The sequence below is a fragment of the Hydra viridissima genome, unplaced genomic scaffold (assembly GCF_058129835.1).
Source record: "Hydra viridissima isolate aposymbiotic clone 2 unplaced genomic scaffold, HvirCarnegie_v1 scaffold_7, whole genome shotgun sequence".
Taxonomy (NCBI): Eukaryota; Metazoa; Cnidaria; class Hydrozoa; order Anthoathecata; family Hydridae; genus Hydra; species Hydra viridissima.
In genome coordinates, this window is record NW_028324306.1 from 11,270,256 (window position 1) to 11,288,678 (window position 18,423).

The 18,423-nt window shown below is 33.2% G+C and overlaps 1 protein-coding gene across 1 annotated transcript; it reads left to right on the top strand.

Annotated features, from left to right (window-relative positions):
- Positions 1-687: 687 nt before the first annotated feature.
- On the top strand, positions 688-17,606 carry LOC145184536 (uncharacterized). Its single transcript, XM_090092176.1, has 12 exons — positions 688-917; positions 2,770-3,054; positions 3,215-6,004; positions 6,096-6,524; positions 6,621-7,148; positions 7,229-7,446; positions 7,885-8,119; positions 8,442-8,729; positions 9,310-9,561; positions 9,670-15,699; positions 16,119-16,448; positions 16,651-17,606. The coding sequence occupies exons 1-12, from the start codon at positions 863-865 to the stop codon at positions 16,947-16,949; spliced, it is 11,739 nt and encodes a 3,912-aa protein (XP_089948302.1). The 5' UTR covers positions 688-862; the 3' UTR covers positions 16,950-17,606.
- The last annotated feature ends 817 nt before the right edge of the window (positions 17,607-18,423 follow it).

Here is an 18,423-nt window from a genome sequence, read left to right on the forward strand (position 1 = left end):
TTTTTTGTATTTTCTATTTTTTTCGAATTTAAATAAATTTAGAATGTAGATAGCATAGCTTGAAAATAATTTGGAGTTAATTTAACGTAACTCAAACCCACTTCCTTTTTTAAGAAAACATCAAAATAATGTTCAATATTTATTAAGATTGTTAGAAAACAGAGGTAAACACATTTCGTTGAAATTAAAAGGAACTTTAATCAAAATTGCAGCCTTTTCATATTCTCTTAAAAACGAATACGGAAGCGGTACACGCGGTACACGCCTGTACCTCTATGCAAAAATGTGAGTACTTTCAATAGCGTTACGCAATAAAATTGTTATTAGGAGTCGCAAACTGACGGTAAACGTTCAAGTGAATATTGAATTTTTGAAGGAAAACTTTCCTTAAAGTACCAACTCCGATGGATAAACTAGGGTAACTACTATTCGTATACGCTTTTTGTTCTACGAATGTTTGCGGTTTAATCGAGGCTTTTATACCTTAAATAAATCGTATAATAGACTTCATAGATCAAGACTTTTATCTGTGACTGCGATTTTTAGCTAAAAGTAATATTGAAATTCCTCGAAATGGCTGAACAGTCTGCATAGTATTGAATTCGAGCATTCTTTGCGCGCAAGAAACGCAGTCGGCCAACAACACCCCTACTGTTCGTTATAATTTTTCTCTCTACGTTTTAAAGCGCATTCAGCATGCTTTTTGCATAAATCGAGTTTAACGGGGCTCACCTAACTAAATTTTATTAACAAAACAAGAATTTTTATTTTAATTTTGTACACAATTTCTTCAAGAAACCTAAAAATATCAATACAAAACCGAATAGCATGTAGCTGAAAAACGTGATACTTTTACGCAATTATGCTTAAAAAGAAGTTTGCTTTCTTGCTGTACACGATCGCGTATTTTAACGCAGGTAATCATTATTTTTTACTACAATTCTAATGAAATATAAATCTATCTTTAAACAAACACATGACTTAAAGAACGAAATGTTTAAATATAAAATATTAGAATATTTAAGAGTATGTATGCACACCAAAAATAAGCACCGCACTCTAAAATATTAGCAATCAAGTTTAAAATAATATTTTTTCAACTTCAATTATTCAGTTCAACAACTGTTCTAAAAAAAGTACTCTTTAAATGGGATCATTTTGTTGCTTTTACATAAATGGAAAAGATTTGTATATAGCACGACTACCTGAAAGTAAATGATTTGTTTTGCACCTATTTATCTCTTTATGTAAAAATGTGGTCCTCCGAAAAATTAGTAACTTTGTAAATTACTCTAATTGGAAAAAAGTGTTATTTTTGCAGCCGGTGTCATTATCAGGAATGATGCTGACTTTAGATAACAGTTTTGCGCTGTTGTGGTAAGAGAGCTTTGTAATATCAAGGATTTCTATTTTACAATCGATTTTTTTGCAAAAAGGTTTTTAATAATCACAGAAAACAAGTATGATTTAGCTTTTCGAAAACGTATTATCAAAGATTGTTAAAAAAGGAAGAAAAAAGAAATTGCCAATAACTACTCCATTAACAGCTTAATTGTATGTCGAATAACCAAGCGATTTAACTTAGGCAGCCTTCCCCACCCCCACCCCCTTTTAGAAACAAAACATAAGGGCGGAAGAACACGCAAGCCATGCTGTTTCACTGGCAGAAAAATTATTTGTAACGTCAAAAAGAATCCTTTCAACAACGCTAATGATGCCATTTAAAATCTAAAACTTTCAATGTACAAAAATACAGTTTGCAGACAACTTTCAGGACTTCGGTGTTTCAGAGCAGTATAAACGCCTTTCAATTCTCCAAAGAATTGAAAGACTAAAATTGACTTTGCAAACGTTTACAGACACTGGATTATTAATGATTGGAAGAGAGTATTGAAAAGCTAAAGGTTTGGATCCTAAATACACAAGAAGAACGGTCAAGCATAATGGTGGAAAAGGTGCAATTTATTAGGGTTGTTTTTCTGTTTTTTTTGGAGATAGACTCATGTTGATAATAAAACACGCATATCGTTAACAACAGTTTGAAACGAATTTAATCGAAGTAATGAAGCTCAATCATCTTATCTAAATTCGGTTGAAAAACGAATCAAGTTAAACTTTCTCTAAGACGCAAAAAATCTTTCAAAAAAGCCGATGAGCTATATAAAGCTATTGAAACCACATGGAATAAAATCACATAAGAAAAAAATTGATAAACTCATCGAGTCTAAAAAGCCGAGAAAATGTTCCATATCCTAAAAAGTTAAGAATATGCCATTAATTACTGATTTTAGCATTTTTTTTTTTTTTAGTAGGTAAAAAAAAAATTGATTTGGAGTTCAACAGTTTCAGTTTTTTTTTTCAAAAAATGGATGAAGTTTTTTTGTTTAAAGGATTCACATGAAAGTTGAATTTATAAAATTTATTACAAGCATGAAATCATGCTCACGAAAAAAATTTAGAAAAAATGCATGGTGGAATAGACAAGATGTCCATACCACCATTCACATGAGGGTGGCATACCACCATTCACATGATGGTGGCATGGACAAGATCTTTGTCATTAACAGTTGAACATTTTTTAGTTTATTACAATTTAAAGATGGCTGTTATTCTAATTTGCATTATGTAACTGCCATTCATAAAACTTCTATCCTTTTGCATAAGTTATGCTTTTGAGTATGAACAACGCTTGAATTTATATTAATATGTATTTACATAAATATGTTAAGATAGCTTAATAACTTTGGAATTAACCGATTCTTCTTATAGCATGCAGCAGTTTATTCTACGGCAAATTAGTTTTAAAAACATCGGCTTTAAACCCAAAGCATTATATGCATAAACCCACGGTTTTTGCCACACGCCGTTCAACATACCTGAAAAAAAACGGCGATGTCTTTAGAATACACATACCTGGCATCGCAAGAAACGCTACTCATGATTCTATTTCCTTTGAGTCTGTTCGTTGGCCAGGATACTTTCTTCGGCACCGAATAGTTGATAATGATTACAAGTTCAGAATTGCGAAACCAGCTCTTGAAGATGAGAACTTCGGTGAGTTTTAAGCATCATACATATATTATTAACTTACTGTTATAATAACCTCAATCTTTCTTACTTCGTTTATTTTCTCGTTATCTAAAATACAAGTTTTAAAAAAAATATCAAGAAAATCCAATGAAACAAAAGTAAAATTAAACGACTTTCGTTTTAGATCGTGAATCGACTTTTCTTATTCAACGCCACACTGGTATCGAAGGCTCCGGTATGTTACGTTTGTTTGAGAACCCTCAGTATTATCTATGCGTACGCAAATATAACAACGCTGATTCAGCGTTAAAAGCGATGAAAAACGATCACTCTCGAGATTTTGCTGAAAGGTGTTCTTTTTTTATTCAAAAACTAAAACCAGAAAACGTTGATGCTGCAGTATTAAAGTCTACCCAAAATAAGAACCCTTCAAAGTTTAACAAAAACGATCAGAAAAATGACAAACGAGTAAGAAAAATACTCGAGGAATATGTCAAGAACTTTGAGAACAAGCATTCTAAAATCGGAGAATTTTCACTCAATAAAAAAGATCCAAGAAAATTATATGATCTAAAAGATGTTGGATTTAAAACAACGCCGCTTTTAACAAAAAATCTTTTAAAGATATATCCCGAGTTACCAAACGAAAGATTAGAAGATGCACGTTTGCTTTCCACACCTATCAACTATATACCACCACAAGTTAGCAGCTTTTATAGTATGTCTAACCCCTACAGTTCCTTGATGACAAATTATCAGTATTCGAATACAAATCCATATTATAGCGAAATTGAAAATAGAAACCCAAACATGCTATCGTATTTCCCGGTGGTTTCACGCTATGACCCAATGCAAACTGATATTCAAGCATTCTTTGCAAGAAATAATGATGCGAAGATATTCAGGCTCAAAAAGAACTACGATAACCAAATCGGAACGGCATATGCTTCTTGGAAGCAAGAAATTGTTCCTAGAAGTGTGTTAGGAGGCGGTAACGAGTTTAGCAATAACTATATTGAACGAAAAACTCATCAGGTGAAACGCAATATTATGAAAGCAACCACTCTCAAAAAGAAAACAAACAAGACTCAAGATCAGGGTTCTGAAAATCTCGTTGATAATTATCAAGCTCCTTTTTTTCTCCAATATCCTGTAAACGATAAAAAAGAAACCAAGTACTTTCAATCGGAGCGAAAAAAGAATGTTCAAAAAAATGGGAATAAATCTATTTTTCAAGATTACTCCGATACTTTAAAAAACTTCAATGATAAAAATCAAAAAGAAGCATCATCAAAAGTACTCAATTCCATTTTATCGCCAGTTTTAAATAAAAGTAGTAATCATGTAAGCAATCGGAACAGAGTTGAAATTATACCAAAAGTAAACCAATTTGTCAATAGTACTATAACAAATGGTGATGTATTCGAACATAAAACCAGCGTATCAAAGGAAGAAAATCTTGTGAGTAAAACCCATATTAGTAGAGAAAACTCTGATAAAGTGGAAATTTTTCCTGAAAATAATGACATTACGAAGAAAAGGGAAGCTTTACGAAATGACTTTGAAACTTTATTACGGTTCACTCATTTTGATGGAAAAGAAAAAAGTGAAACTGAAAAGACTTCTGAGAATGATAGAGAAGGCCACCTCATTGGCATGGCAGATGCACTTGAAACATCGGCAGCTTTGACTGTTGATCGACTCAGCAAAGATAGTTTAATGAAAGAAGTTTCAGCTTTAGGATTTAATGGCCCAACCTATAATGAAGTATTAGGAAATCTTACAACTGAGGCAGACTCGACTAACGAAGGTGAAAATAATAAAAACCATAATAGCGATAATAAGCAAAAAGATTTAGTTGATGGATCGTCATTTTCAAAAAATGAAACAACAGTAAGTAAAATTAAAAATGTCACCAACCTAAATAGAGATTCTAAAAACGAAAGTCTCTCAAAAGTGGTGTCAAATGCTACTCAAATATCAAAGGGAGATTTGAACCAGCCGAAGAACGACAGTTTTAACTTTTTGCCGGTTTCTACATCAGTCAAGCCAGAGAACAACTTAACTTTTCTCAGTAATTTGACAAAGCCTCTGGTTGCGGGTCTAGTTGCGGGTGCAAATGAAAGAAAAGGAGAACCAAAATTGGAAAATGTGTTAAAACCACATTTTAAAGAAGCGGAAGAATTCAATAACTCCGTCGGTGAATTTCCGAAATCTCCCATAACTAATAATCAAAAAAATTTTAATAACGCGACAAAAAATGAACTCCATCAAACTGTTACAGAGAAAAATTCATTTAAAGCAGCTGTGTTGCATAGCAATGCAGTTAAAGCACAAAAAGAGCAATCACAGGCTGTTGTAAGTCCAACAACTAAAGATCGAAATAAGAAAAAAAAAGAAACAAAAAACAAAAATAAAAAGGCAAAAAAAAATCGCGAGCTAAAAAAAAAGCGACCCAGAACAAGGTTACATAATTATATCACGTATGGGACGGAGGAATTTAGTAGTGGCTATTCTAGTTCAGAAACAGGTAACAATGACGAAGAGAATGAAACAATAGAAAATGCTAATAATGATGAAACGCTGGCTCGTGATTTTAACTGGAACAATTATGACGAAACAAAATTAAACGAGGAAACGGTTCAAAATGAACACCTGCCTACAAACAGAGAAAGCAACGCAGATATTGAAAAAATGTCAAAAGGAGAAAACTACGAAAATATGAAGCTAGAACCTAACGATGCTGCTGTAGGGATGAACTCTCATGAATTAACTCACCATCCAGAAGGAGATGGCATAATGTACAACAATATTGACAAAGCAAAAAATATGAACGAATTAGGAACGTTTGAAATGAAAGGGATTGCAAGCGCGATGGATAAACTCAACAAAGAAGATGTAAAGCAGCTGAAAACAAAGATGAAAAACTTAGAAATAATTGATACAAAGAATCAAAAAGAACGACTGAGCGAAGGTAAAAAAAAGTTAGCGTTAGCAAATTTTAATTTAGCTTAAAAATAAATAAATTTACGATGATATAAACTGACGTTGAAATTGTTTTCAAGGTACCGATTACCACGAAGAGTTGAGATATGTGGCTAACGATGACCCAAAAGTAGAAGTTAACAACCATGTTACTTCCTCTCTACTCTCAACTGTTTCAAACGAAGCATTTCCAGATACGATGTCCACATCTGATGCCAATGGTGTTGGAGATATGAGCTATCATACTAGTGATGAGGCACAAGATGTAATTCATGATACTATTAATACTTTAAGACAGTCTGCATCAAGAGAACCTGACATTGTTGAGGAAGCAACTGTGGTTCCTTTGAGAGAATCTCCAGCTTCTTTCCAGCCTTCCATGATCAAAAAAGAAAGTGATCAGTATGAACAAAACAGCAATATTGAAACGGTAGATAATCATGATGACTTGGGAGACAATCATGATGCTGTAGATGATGCTGGTAATGAAAAAATATACGATACAAAAGGTAAAAGGTGGATGAATTTCTTGTTGAACTACTTAACGTAATTTTAATAATTTATTTTGCCTCGATTCTCAAAATACTTATTTGTAAATATTTAAGGAATTGATGTGGCGGCTTCTCGCTCAAATTTAAACTACAACCAACATCAAACAAGACAAAAATCTTCAATGAAATTGCGCGATGTTGCTCGCAGTACTCTGCTTCAAGTACCAATCTCAAGTGAAACTCAGAAAAATTATTTTCCTACAATTCATACAGTGAAACAAGATAAAGAAACAAAAAGAGTCATTAATGATATTGTCAAACGTGGGAAAATAAATATTCAAAAGGAAACGGAAAATGAGTATGGAGATAATACAGAAGCTCCTACCGATGACGATGACATAGTTGCTGTTGCACATAACAACAATTCCATTGTTGGTCCACAATGGCCAAATTCAACTATTAAGATTGAATCTGCAGACAAGGGTTATATTTTACCTGTGTCAGTTTTCATTAATACCGACGAAAAACCACCTGCTGTGCATCATGACGTAAATGTCGTTCGTCACACGCATCACATACTTAAAGTCAAAGATGAAGCAGAGAAAGAGGAGATGGTCAGTGACTTAGTCAATTTTGAAAAGGGTGAGTTTTTTTTTGAAACATATTTTTAATTAATCTTAAATGAAAAATAGGTCATTGAAAAAATTTTAATTTTCTTACAGACAAATGTGTGTCACTCAAGCTAAGTAATGACCTTGGATATCGATATCGACTCATTTCATCAATTAACAGCCACGGTTACACCCCTCGCGGCAAATTTTTCACGTTAAAAACTGTATTTAAGGATCCCAACGCTCACAAGTTCGTTTCATTTCATTGTATAGATGACACAGATTCCACCAATCAAATCTTATTAAACGGAAAAAGAGAAATAGTGAAGGTAAATATTTGTTTGAAAGCAGTTACAAATCAAGAAGAAGATGGTTCCCACAATCATAAATAAAACGAGATGAAGATAAATGAGGTGTGAAGATAAAAATAGTAGCCACTTTTCTAAACACTAGTCTTTAACTCTATTTGCTCTGAAGATTACAATTTGGACAAGAAGGGGAGGGGCGGGGTGGGATGAGCTAACTTCTTTCAAAAGTTTTTAAAACGATAGTGGCATGATTTTTTGGTAAAAAGTCGTTACATGGATTTATTTGACCAGTAATAGAGAACTCGTAAAATTACTGATTAACAAAAATACGGGCCAAAAAATGTTTACCTATTTCATTAACAATATGTTAACTATTCATAAAAACATTTTTTGGAATTTTTATGTTTACAGCATATTTTTGATAGATCAATGTTTAAAATTCGTGTCATTGTTCTGCAGGTTCCTGAAAGTTGTAGAAATGCTCCAGAACTAGTGCATGTTTCAAGCCCGTCCACGGAAATAGGCGGAATCCAGCGCAAAAGAAATACCATCCACAAAAAGCTTGAACCACAAATGTTTAGAAAAAGTAGCATAATTTACCCAACGATCATTCAGAGAGAAAATGGAAACCAACTTTACATAAAAAATGGAGGAAAAGATTACACAAAGAAGGATACTGTCACAAGGCCTTCAGGTAAGTAGGCAAGAAAAAAGTATATTTTTAACACGCTACAAACTTTTGCCGGTTTTTTTCGTGTATGACAAATAGTTGATAAAAGTAGCTTTCGGGTCATGTTAACATTTGATTTAAACTTGTTTTATTTTATAAATATCTTGCAATTTCGCAAAAATAATCACATTTTATGGTAATTTTTTTTTTTTTTAATGGAAGATCGAAAGAAAAAAAAATTACCATAAAATATGAATATTTTTCTGTGTAGAGTTTTTAAGGTTTTTTCTCTCTGTGAGTATTATGTAGATTTCTTCTTTGTTTTATAAGATTTTCTTCGTATCAGGGTCAGAGATATTTTACGGAAAGCTTGTTTTGCGCACCGAACCATTAATGGCAAAAAGTATGCTTGCTGAGCGTCATTTTATTTTTGCTACACGCTCAACAACATACCTCAAAAAAGATGGCGATGTGTTTAAAATTCATAATCCAGGACTCGCTCCAAATGCAGGCGTTGATTCCATTTCATTTGAATCTGTACGTTGGCCTGGATTTTTCTTAAAACATCGTGCTGAAGAAAACGATTTCAAATTTCGAATTGAAAAACCAGAACCACAAAATATGAAAAACTTTAGTAAGTTAAAAAAATTTTTAAATCGTTTTTTTGGTGAAATTTTTTTTTACTTTTCTTGATCATTTTTTTTACGTGATTTGTGTTTTTTTTTGTTGTTTACCAAATTATATTGTTTTTTGTGTATGTTAAATTTATGTTTAAATACCCGTTAAATTTATGTTTATATACCCGTTATGTATTCACCAACTTCTTAAACTTAAAATGAAAAACTATTTTTGCTCCCCTCCAACTTCTTTATAAGCTTCATAACTTAATCCAAATTTTTCAAATTAGTTCCCAAACTCCCATAGAGTTTCGAATAACCACTAAAAAATTTTATGAAAGAATACCAATCTGGCTTCTGACGGAAAATATTTTTCTATTTCTCATTGTTTATTTTTTTTTAAGATTTTTTGTTAAAAACTGTAGTGGTTGTTTACTCGATTTTTAAACAATGAGAGCAGAATAAAATTATGGCTTCGAAGGTGATAATAACGCTCAAGTCCACCAAAAGAAAGACGTTCATTGTTTTTACAATTTTTCGTTCTTTCTCAACAAAATTGAACGGTTTTTTTTTTCATTTGTTTTTTTTTAAACTAAGATAATGAAGCGACGTTCATCGTTGAAAAGTATCATGGAGTAGAAGGATCTGGATTACTACGTTTGTTTGAAAAACCTGATTGGTACATGTGCGTTCGCAAATACGGTTTTCAAAATTCTGCTTTGAAAGCAATAAAAAACGATAATAGTAAAAGTTTTGAGAAGAGATGCTCTTTTTTTATTGAAAAACTGGAGCCAGAGATGGTTAAAGACGAGCTCTCGAAAGCAATAGAAAGAAACGATGCACCTAGCGGTAAGATCTAAATCTCAAAACGTGTTCTCTTTTTATATAATATTTATGTAGTTCATATTATCAACATTGCTTACATATAAGATATAATAGTTTTACTTAATGTTTAAGTTGCAAAGAGGAAAACAGTTCAAAAACCTGCAGAGGAAATTCGACGTCTTTTGGATGATTATATAAGCAATGGAAGAAACGAATTGGTTAAAGATCTCTTAGAGCAATCTTTTGCACCAGAATCAAAGCGTGAGTATGTCAACAAATTCAGAAGAGCAAGATATCTTCCATTGAAAAACAATCCTATCGAAACTATTGAAGGAAAACAATGGCGCGGAGAAAATCCTGATTTAAATACGGAATCTAGGCGATTTGTTGAGGCAAACCATCAGGATGAGAACGAATTAAATTTGAATAAAATTGATAATTTTTTTGGGGATTCATCAGATTCGACGCTAATTGGTACGAGCTTACGAAATCTAGAGAACGGTGAGTCTACTCAACCTTTTCAAGATTTTGGATTAGTACAAAACCAAGCTTATAAAGAAATTTACCCAAGAAGACTTGATAGTTATGAGTTTAGAAAAATATCTCCCATAAACATTTATGCAAATTCCGCAGAAGGAAATCGGTTTTCAACGAAATACACTCGCTCACACAAACCAGTTCGTAAGTTTTCTCTTGGTATGAGGAGAGACATTGTTCCCGGAACTAAAATTTTACCTGAAAACTCTTTTCAAGCTTCAAGATCACGGTATGATGATGTTTTGCATTCGGAAAGAGATGAAACATCATTCTTTAATAAAAAAAAATACGTAAACCAACCCGAAACGAACGGAAGAGATGCCAATGATGACGTTGATGAAAAACATGTTTATCAAGCTTTTCATAGTAATAATTTTGTAGAAAGTTTAACCCCCGAGAGTCAGCAGCGCCAAAAGGAGTCTTTGGATTTAAGATACAAAGTACCATCTGAGAACAAGTATATACAGAAAAATAACAAGAAACGTAAAACCCGCACGCCAAAAAAAATTCTAGTTAAAAAGGTTGCATCCAAAAAGCATTCTATACCGTTGGTAATTTATGATGAAGACGTTTTAACTGTTGATAAACCATCTCATAAAGACAAAGTTGATGTCATTGATTATGATGAGTTGTTAAAAACAGGACCAAAACTCCGTGTAAAACATGTGTATGCGGATAGCAACGGTCACGTGGAAGGATATTCGCCTAACTCTTTAGTCCGAAAACTAACATCCCCATCCAACAGCTTAAATGAGCTGAAGAAGCTCGGCAAGCATGTAAAATTGGGCCAGAAATGTAAAAGAACCGGTGTAGCAATTATTGATGTAGCAGAATGTGATGATAATGATCCATATGCGCAAATAGGAAATGAAACTATCCATTTAATAGGTGGAGAAGAAGAAGTAATGGAAAATTCGACAACTCCTTTAGAACATGATGAAGAGGATAGAGAACATAGAACTCAAGGAGAGGACCCAATTGATAGTATTACTACAGAAACTGCAGACGATGACAAAGAAAGTGAAACCGAAGAAATCTATGGAAAACACCACCATTATACTAAAAATAATTATGATATAGAAAACGAGGAAGAAGAAGATGAAGACGATGAGCCAGATGAAGAAGAACGAATTCAAGGAAGACTCAAGCATCACCATCTGCATCATCATCACAATCAAAGTACACACGAAGAAGAAAGAGACGACGAAGAGGAAGAAGAAGAAGGAGGAAAAGAAGTAATTCATCAAGACGAAGAAGAGGATCACGACAGTGTAATACATCATAATGCTGAAGACGAAAATAACGAACACGGACAGAAAATGTATCATGACGAAGAACATGAATGGGTTGATGAAAAAGGAGATACTCACTTTTATACACACGACGCGTGGCTACTGAAACTAGAAGAAGATAAGATCAAGTCTCAAAATAAAACAAACTCGACCAATTCACCGAACTCTGCAGCATCATTTAACGTGAATAAAACAGAGAACTTAACTTCCATCGTCAACTCAACGACAAAAAGCTCGGAAAATACAACCCTATTCGAGTTCAGAAATGAAACAATTGCAAAAAATATCACAAATGACAACAAAAAAAATACCACTTTCCTGAATAGCCCAACAGTCTTAAACAATACAAGCAGCAAACCCAGCCACAAAAATGCCAACGAAAGTAATTTTAATAAATGGGAAAGTTCACTGAACAATGTTTTAGAGGATAAAAAAAACAGCAATTCGAACAACAAGTTCTTAAAATCTCATTCTATTACAAACGCTGAGGCAGTAAATAAAAGTGATTCGAATAGCTGGAATGAAAATAAAATCTCAGACGTTCAAAATCAATCTAAAGCGTCAAGCTCAGATCATTTGATTAAGTATGTCGATGAAAAAATTTCGAGCAATTTTTCAGAACCTACAAATAACACTACTGGCATTGCTTTCGAATCAAGAAAACTGATCAATGATGATAAATTAAACGAAATGAGTGGGGAAAAAAGTACTGATGAAAAAATACCTACAGACCACATTGAACTTAACCGAACCGACTTGTTAAAAGAAAATAGTACAAAAACTGGTTTCAGAACAGAAAATAAGGAATCGAGCAAGTTTAAAGCAGAGGGCCCTGATGAGCTTAAAAATAAAAAAGTTATTGATAAAAACTCGAACAAAAATGAGTCGAAAGCTAAAGAAGAATTTAGTCAACAAATGCACGAATGGAAAGACGAAAACGGAGATATGCATTATTACACTGAGGAAGCTTGGAAAATGAAATTAGCTGATGACAAAAGAAAATCTCCTAAAAAAACAGAAAAGAAAGCTGATTCTAAAAATGCTTCCTCGCACGCAGAATCTAAGGTTAACGAGTCAAGATCACACACTGACGCCGACAGCTCTCAGCCTGAAAACAAGCAAATTCTTTTAAATCTGCTGAATTCGTCTGAACCTTTGGTTAAAAATATAATCTTAGATCTGATACTAAAAAAACCAATGCTGAAGAGAAAGAGCGAACAACTTACAGCTCAGCTTGTAGAGGGCCTTGTGAAGCAACCACTTTTTGATAGTTCTTCTGCAGACAATCAAGAGCGCATGTTAAAGCACTTGAAAAATATAACAGCTAATGAACTAAGTCTTTTATATCTTAAAAAATTAAAATCAAATGCGAACACAATACTCAAACCAAAACTTTCTGAACAAGTTGATATGAAGCCTGGTGAGGTCATTCAGGGGATTGTCAATGAACTTACGAAAAAACAAACATATCCATTAAGTGAACATTTTTCCAATAAAATTGAAGGTCAAAACGTACTATCAAATTTAGAGCAAGGAGAGGGAATTGTTAAATGGAGCAGCAAAGCGCATGTTAAAGAAGAATTGAATCTCGTCCCTAAATCGAACCGCACAAAAGCTACAACAAAGTTTCACAAGTCTATAAACCATAGACAAGAAAAACCAACAAATCACAAGCAGGAAAAAGTAACAAATAAACACTTTGAGGTAATAAAAAAATTAAAAAACATGGTTCAATCGAAAAAACATTCTTTGAAGAGTACAAAGTTTGAATCAAGCGAAAAGAAATCGTTCAATGTTGTAAGCAAATTTATAGAGCAAAATGTTGGTGATGCAGATCCGTCTATTTTTGAAGACCATAAAATCACGGAAAAAATTGATAGAACTGCAAATGAAGTGAACATAGAAAAACCTATTGAAACTCGTTTTGAAGAAAATATTATTGAAAAAGACACCCGTGAAGTTAACAATACCAATAATAATCACACTTTGCATCTTTATGACACGGACAGCAATGAACAAATGATAGGAAGTGGAGAAGCAGATGAACCAAATAACCTTAGGACAATTTTAACGGAACACGACACTGGAAGTGGTGTTCATAGTGAGTTTACTTCTTTGAAGGAAAACGTGACAAAACCTTACAACCAATCAATAGGACAACGTTATCAACCTCAAGAGCAGATACAACAGAAAATCCAACAGCCGGGGCGATTGCAAGTCCAACAACCGGAGCAACAACAGGATTCACACAAGGTAAAACAAGATTTTAAATATCTTACACCTGGTACGAAACCGGAAACATTGAAAGATATCCACATTTACAAAGCCGGTAAGCCTGAACCACATCTGGAGGGATTAAAACCTAAAGAAGTGTCAAAAAAATTAGAATTTAAACAAAGAAAAGTGTCGAACAAAAAGAAGCAAAGTAAGTTTTCTCCAACTCCTTCAAGCCCCATTAATCCAACATGGCCGAGGTTGGATTCGCTAGGAAAACTAGACAACAAGAGCACTAATGAAAACTTTCCACATAGTGCAAAACACGTTTTAAATCCAGAAAACTCAAAGAACAAATCTAATAATGCAAAAAAATATGCCAGTAAATCATTTTATGCTACTTCTGAACCAGTGCGTCAGCACATTGTTAATTTAGACGAAAAGTTAAACATTGAAAACGGTGATCCAGCCAAAATGACCACAGACAGACTTTTCAAACAGCTTGAAAAAAGCACACAAATGTTGAAAGCCCGCATTCACGTAAACAATGAGACGAAATCAAGCAACGGTTCTGCAGAAGCTATGAGTAATCAGTCAAAGGATATTATTTCTGAAAAGCCAAAAAGTAAAATAAAAGTAGAGTCTGGTGAAGAAACAGACGCTCTAAGTGAGAGTGCAGCATTAGTAAAGTTAGCAGGTTTAGATGACTTTGATGGAATTTCTGGATTTGGAGAAAGCGAAACAAGTTCCAACAGCGAAATGGCCAATGAAGACGATAAGTTAGCTTCAAAAGAGTCAGGGAAAACTTTATTACCAGTTAAAAATGTGACGGAAAAAGATAGTAAACAGTTTACCGCCTCGGATGCTTCAACAGAAATAAAAAGCGAAAATGGGAATATGCGTAATCAAGACAAAGTATTTGATACTTTGAATTCTAAAAGCAGCCAAGAAAAATTCACAGATAAAGCAGATGAAAAAAAGTTAACGAGCTTTGACAAACTTGCTCGCTTTGCGTCTGATATTTTAAAAGTACAACACTTTCAAAAAGAAGAACCGTTAAACGATGAAAAAACCAGCCATAATGAGATTGACAAATCTTCACTCACTGAGTTATTATCTTCAGTACTTGATACAAGTGATAAAGATGATAAAACTTCACCGATTGTAACATCCAAGCATGAGGTTGAGATCCTAAAAAATGATATTCGGAATACTAGAAGCAACGATAGTGCGCAAACTTCAGATACATCGAGAAAAAAGTCTAACGAACAAAAGTTTAAAGAGATAAGTCCTGCATTCCAAGAAGAAAAAACAAAACATAAAACTCTTAAAAAAGAAACTTCCAAACAACAAAATTTTCAGACTAACGAGATGCTCTCAGTTGATGACGATGATACAAAAGACATGAATAGTATATCGCAAGCATTGGATGAGGTAATGGCTAAGGACGGAGAAAACAGCATGAAAACATTAGATTCAATTGATAAAAGTGCTCAGGACATATTAAGTGAAACTGACGGTAGCGGAGACTTAAAAACATCAAAATCAGCCAATCAAAAATTATCTAACGACGTCGGCCTTCAAGAAAAAGACAATACAAAGCCTGAGAAATCGCCTTCACGCATGAAAGCTACAATGTCAAGCGCAGGAACCAAAGAACGTGCAGAAGCATCCTCAGCTGATAAAAATCTTCAAAGGAACAGTAAATACAAAAAAGTAAACTACATTAAGGGAACTGCGATGAAAGATGATTTAATCCATGAATTTCGGCAACTTTTAAGCCTTGCAGAGCAAAAGAGTCCTGAGTCATTGCCTAAGGATTTGAATGAAAAAAAAGTTATTAATTCAAACGCGATGAAACAAAGCGCTACTGGTCTTGATGAGGCAAGTACAGCTAACTTAAAGCATACAAGACTCATAGAGAACAGTAATGGAAATACAGGGGATGAAGGTGATGAACATGAAGGGGATTCAACCGCTGTCAAATCTTTGCATAATAAAGGAAGTTTAGAAGAGATGGAAGACAGCGATAAAGATGCATTTCATCAACATAAAATTGTCACAGTGAAAGATGAAGCAGAAAAGGAACGTATGTTGAATGGTCTTGTAACTGATAATGGTAAGAAAATAGTAACCCATTAATTGTTCTAAAAACGTACAATCTTCTAACAATATTCTATAATTTATTCTTAACAAAAATTTCGAGAATAAATTAAGAGAGAAAAAAAAAAAAAACTTTTTACATCGTTTTTAATCAATATAATTATCTAACAAAGATTTTAAAGGATTTATAAAATACTTACAAGTTCAGGTTTAAACTTTTGAAAGTATAAACTTAAAATAAATGTTGTAGAGTAAAAGGTCTTGTGTCTCTTCTGGAAACGAAGCGAAGATAATTTTGTGATTCTTTTAAAGTAGAAGATCATGTGTCTCTACTAGAATAGCAAACCTTGTGTCACTTCTCATAAGTATCTCATAAGTATGATAAAAGATTTTTTATATCTTTTATCAAAATTGTTAAAAGAATTTTATTTTCAGATCGTTGCGTCTCTATACAGTTTGAAAATGAGCTCGGTTCTCGATACAAATTGGTATCTTCCATTAACAATCACGGTTACACACCTCGTGGAAAAATTTTTACTCTTAAACAAGTGTTTAAAGACCCTCGTGCGCATCGTTATGTTTCCTTTCACGCAACAGACGAATCAGATCCGGGTCGTACTGTGTTGTTAAATGGAGCAAGAGAGCTTATAGCAGTACCTGTTTCTTGCCGGTATCAACCTAGAGTTATACACGTAACAAGCCGTCAACCTGCTAAATTGACAAACTTATTCAAAAAAAATGGAGTGTTAAAGAAAAAAATGAGATGTAAGCATGAAATTTGAATGTGAGCACCCGAGCGCTTTGAATGTGAGACACCCGAGCGCGTACTCAAACTTTAGTTTGTTTTAAAAACTAGATTGTTTTAAAAATCATCCTTTTTTTAATTTTATCATTAGTTTTTTTTTATATATTTTTGAATAAATTACAACAATTTTGTGTTTGTTAGTTTGAGTTTTATTGGTTTTAGTATCAAACTCACCATTTGATAGAGAAAATGAAGTCGCCATGTGTCCATCTCGCTGTACAGAGTACTGCTCAAGCTCTTGCCCAAGTTACTGTTGCTCTGCACCAATTTCAGGTAAAAATCAACAGCAATTTTTTGTGCGACAAAAAACTAATTCAAATCCTTTCGACGAAGAAATGAATGTCCTATCAGCAGGCGAGGAAATTTCTGACAATGCTGGAGGCATCGAATCTGATGATTTCGAAAGGCCTTTTGCTGAAGATAACAATTCAGATAGCCAAACAGACCGCTGGTGGTGGTAACAGTTACCAAACATAATCTCCCAACTCCCTTACCACCAAATGATGATAAACTGACAGATGGCAAACTTGATTATTCCACAAAACTTTTGCCAGTAGATAATATAGCAACTGGAATTAGTTTGTATTAGTTGCAACCTTTATTTATGTGTTAACATATATCAATATAAATATCATTTTTACCACCATATTTCTTACTGCAGCTCAATTAACTCAATAATGGGTTTTATGTGATTAGGTCCAGAAGGATAATTAATTACTTACGCTTGTTTTTATCTTCAACAAAGTTTTACAATATTGTGAGAATCTTTTATTATAACGCTTTTACATATTTCTGTGAAATATTTTATGTGCAATTTTTAGTTCATGTTTTGTTTTTTACACGGTAAAATATTACTTACTAAACAAGTTACACTGCTGGTTACCAAAGGTTTCCTAACTTCATAGCTAGATACTATGCCAAGATAAATTTTTTGTTATGAATAATTAATACTTAAAACTCGATGCTTAAGAGAGTTATAAAATATCTATGCTCCTCTATATGAAAATATTGTACATTTGAAAGTTGTTTAAAATCAAAAAGGATGTAAAATATAAAATCTATGTAAAGTAGAAATCATACTTTTATTGCACCTGTAAAATAAACCTGGATTCTTAAAAGTGTTCTCATCTTTTTAATGATTCACCTTTACAATTATGTAAGTAAAGGAGACAGGAAAAAATGAATTTTAAAAACAACCTAAGCTAAACTAACATGTAAAGCATCAAATACCAATCCATAAGGAGTGAAATCCTTATGTATGCGATTCTTCTAAATCAAAATGGTTAGGAAAGATTTGAAGAAAAAGCGTATATCCTCAAAATTTACAAATTTCACAAAAGACTATCAGGAAGTTATGTTCCTCGGTAATTGTCAACTATGCGGCGGATTTAACGGTTATAGCTGTTTATCCGTGTAGTTTAAGGATGTATGGCAACATTTTCGTCTTGCAACATTTGCTTTCTTTATAGTTGGGTGTAATTAAATTTTCTCGCTGCGTCTCATTCATTGGTGTTATCATTATTGTTAAATGACTTTTTTATTTTTACTCAAGTTGTTGAAGTCATTTTTTTGTTTTTCTACACTCTTACTACCTTTCGTACTTCGATCAACTTACGATATTATAAACCTTATAAATTACGTTATTAAAAATTAAACCTCAATTACAAATGAAACTTTATAATAAACTTCCAACGTCTCTTCAACAGCTGGCGACTTTAATTTGGCGTTTTTCGTATTTTCTTGTGTGTCCAGTTAACCTCCGGTTCTCTCCTTTAAATAGTTTGTTTCATGAACTTAATTGCTATTTGGCTTTAGCTTGATTATATTTGGAGTTAAAATACAAGCTTTCCTTTGCCAAAGTAAACAGTTTCTTTCTTATTCCTTCGTTAGGGAAAGATTGCATTATTTCAGGACTTACTACTTAATTGAATTTTA

What these genes read in the sequence shown, in the direction of transcription:
- LOC145184536 (XM_090092176.1), top strand. Translation starts at nt 863, where the DNA reads ATGCTTAAAAAGAAGTTTGCTTTCTTGCTGTACACGATCGCGTATTTT. An exon ending in GAAAAAGAGAAATAGTGAAG is followed by an intron (nt 7,447 to 7,884) that starts GTAAATATTTGT and finishes ATTGTTCTGCAG; the next exon opens with GTTCCTGAAAGTTGTAGAAA. An exon ending in TGGTCTTGTAACTGATAATG is followed by an intron (nt 15,700 to 16,118) that starts GTAAGAAAATAG and finishes TTTTATTTTCAG; the next exon opens with ATCGTTGCGTCTCTATACAG.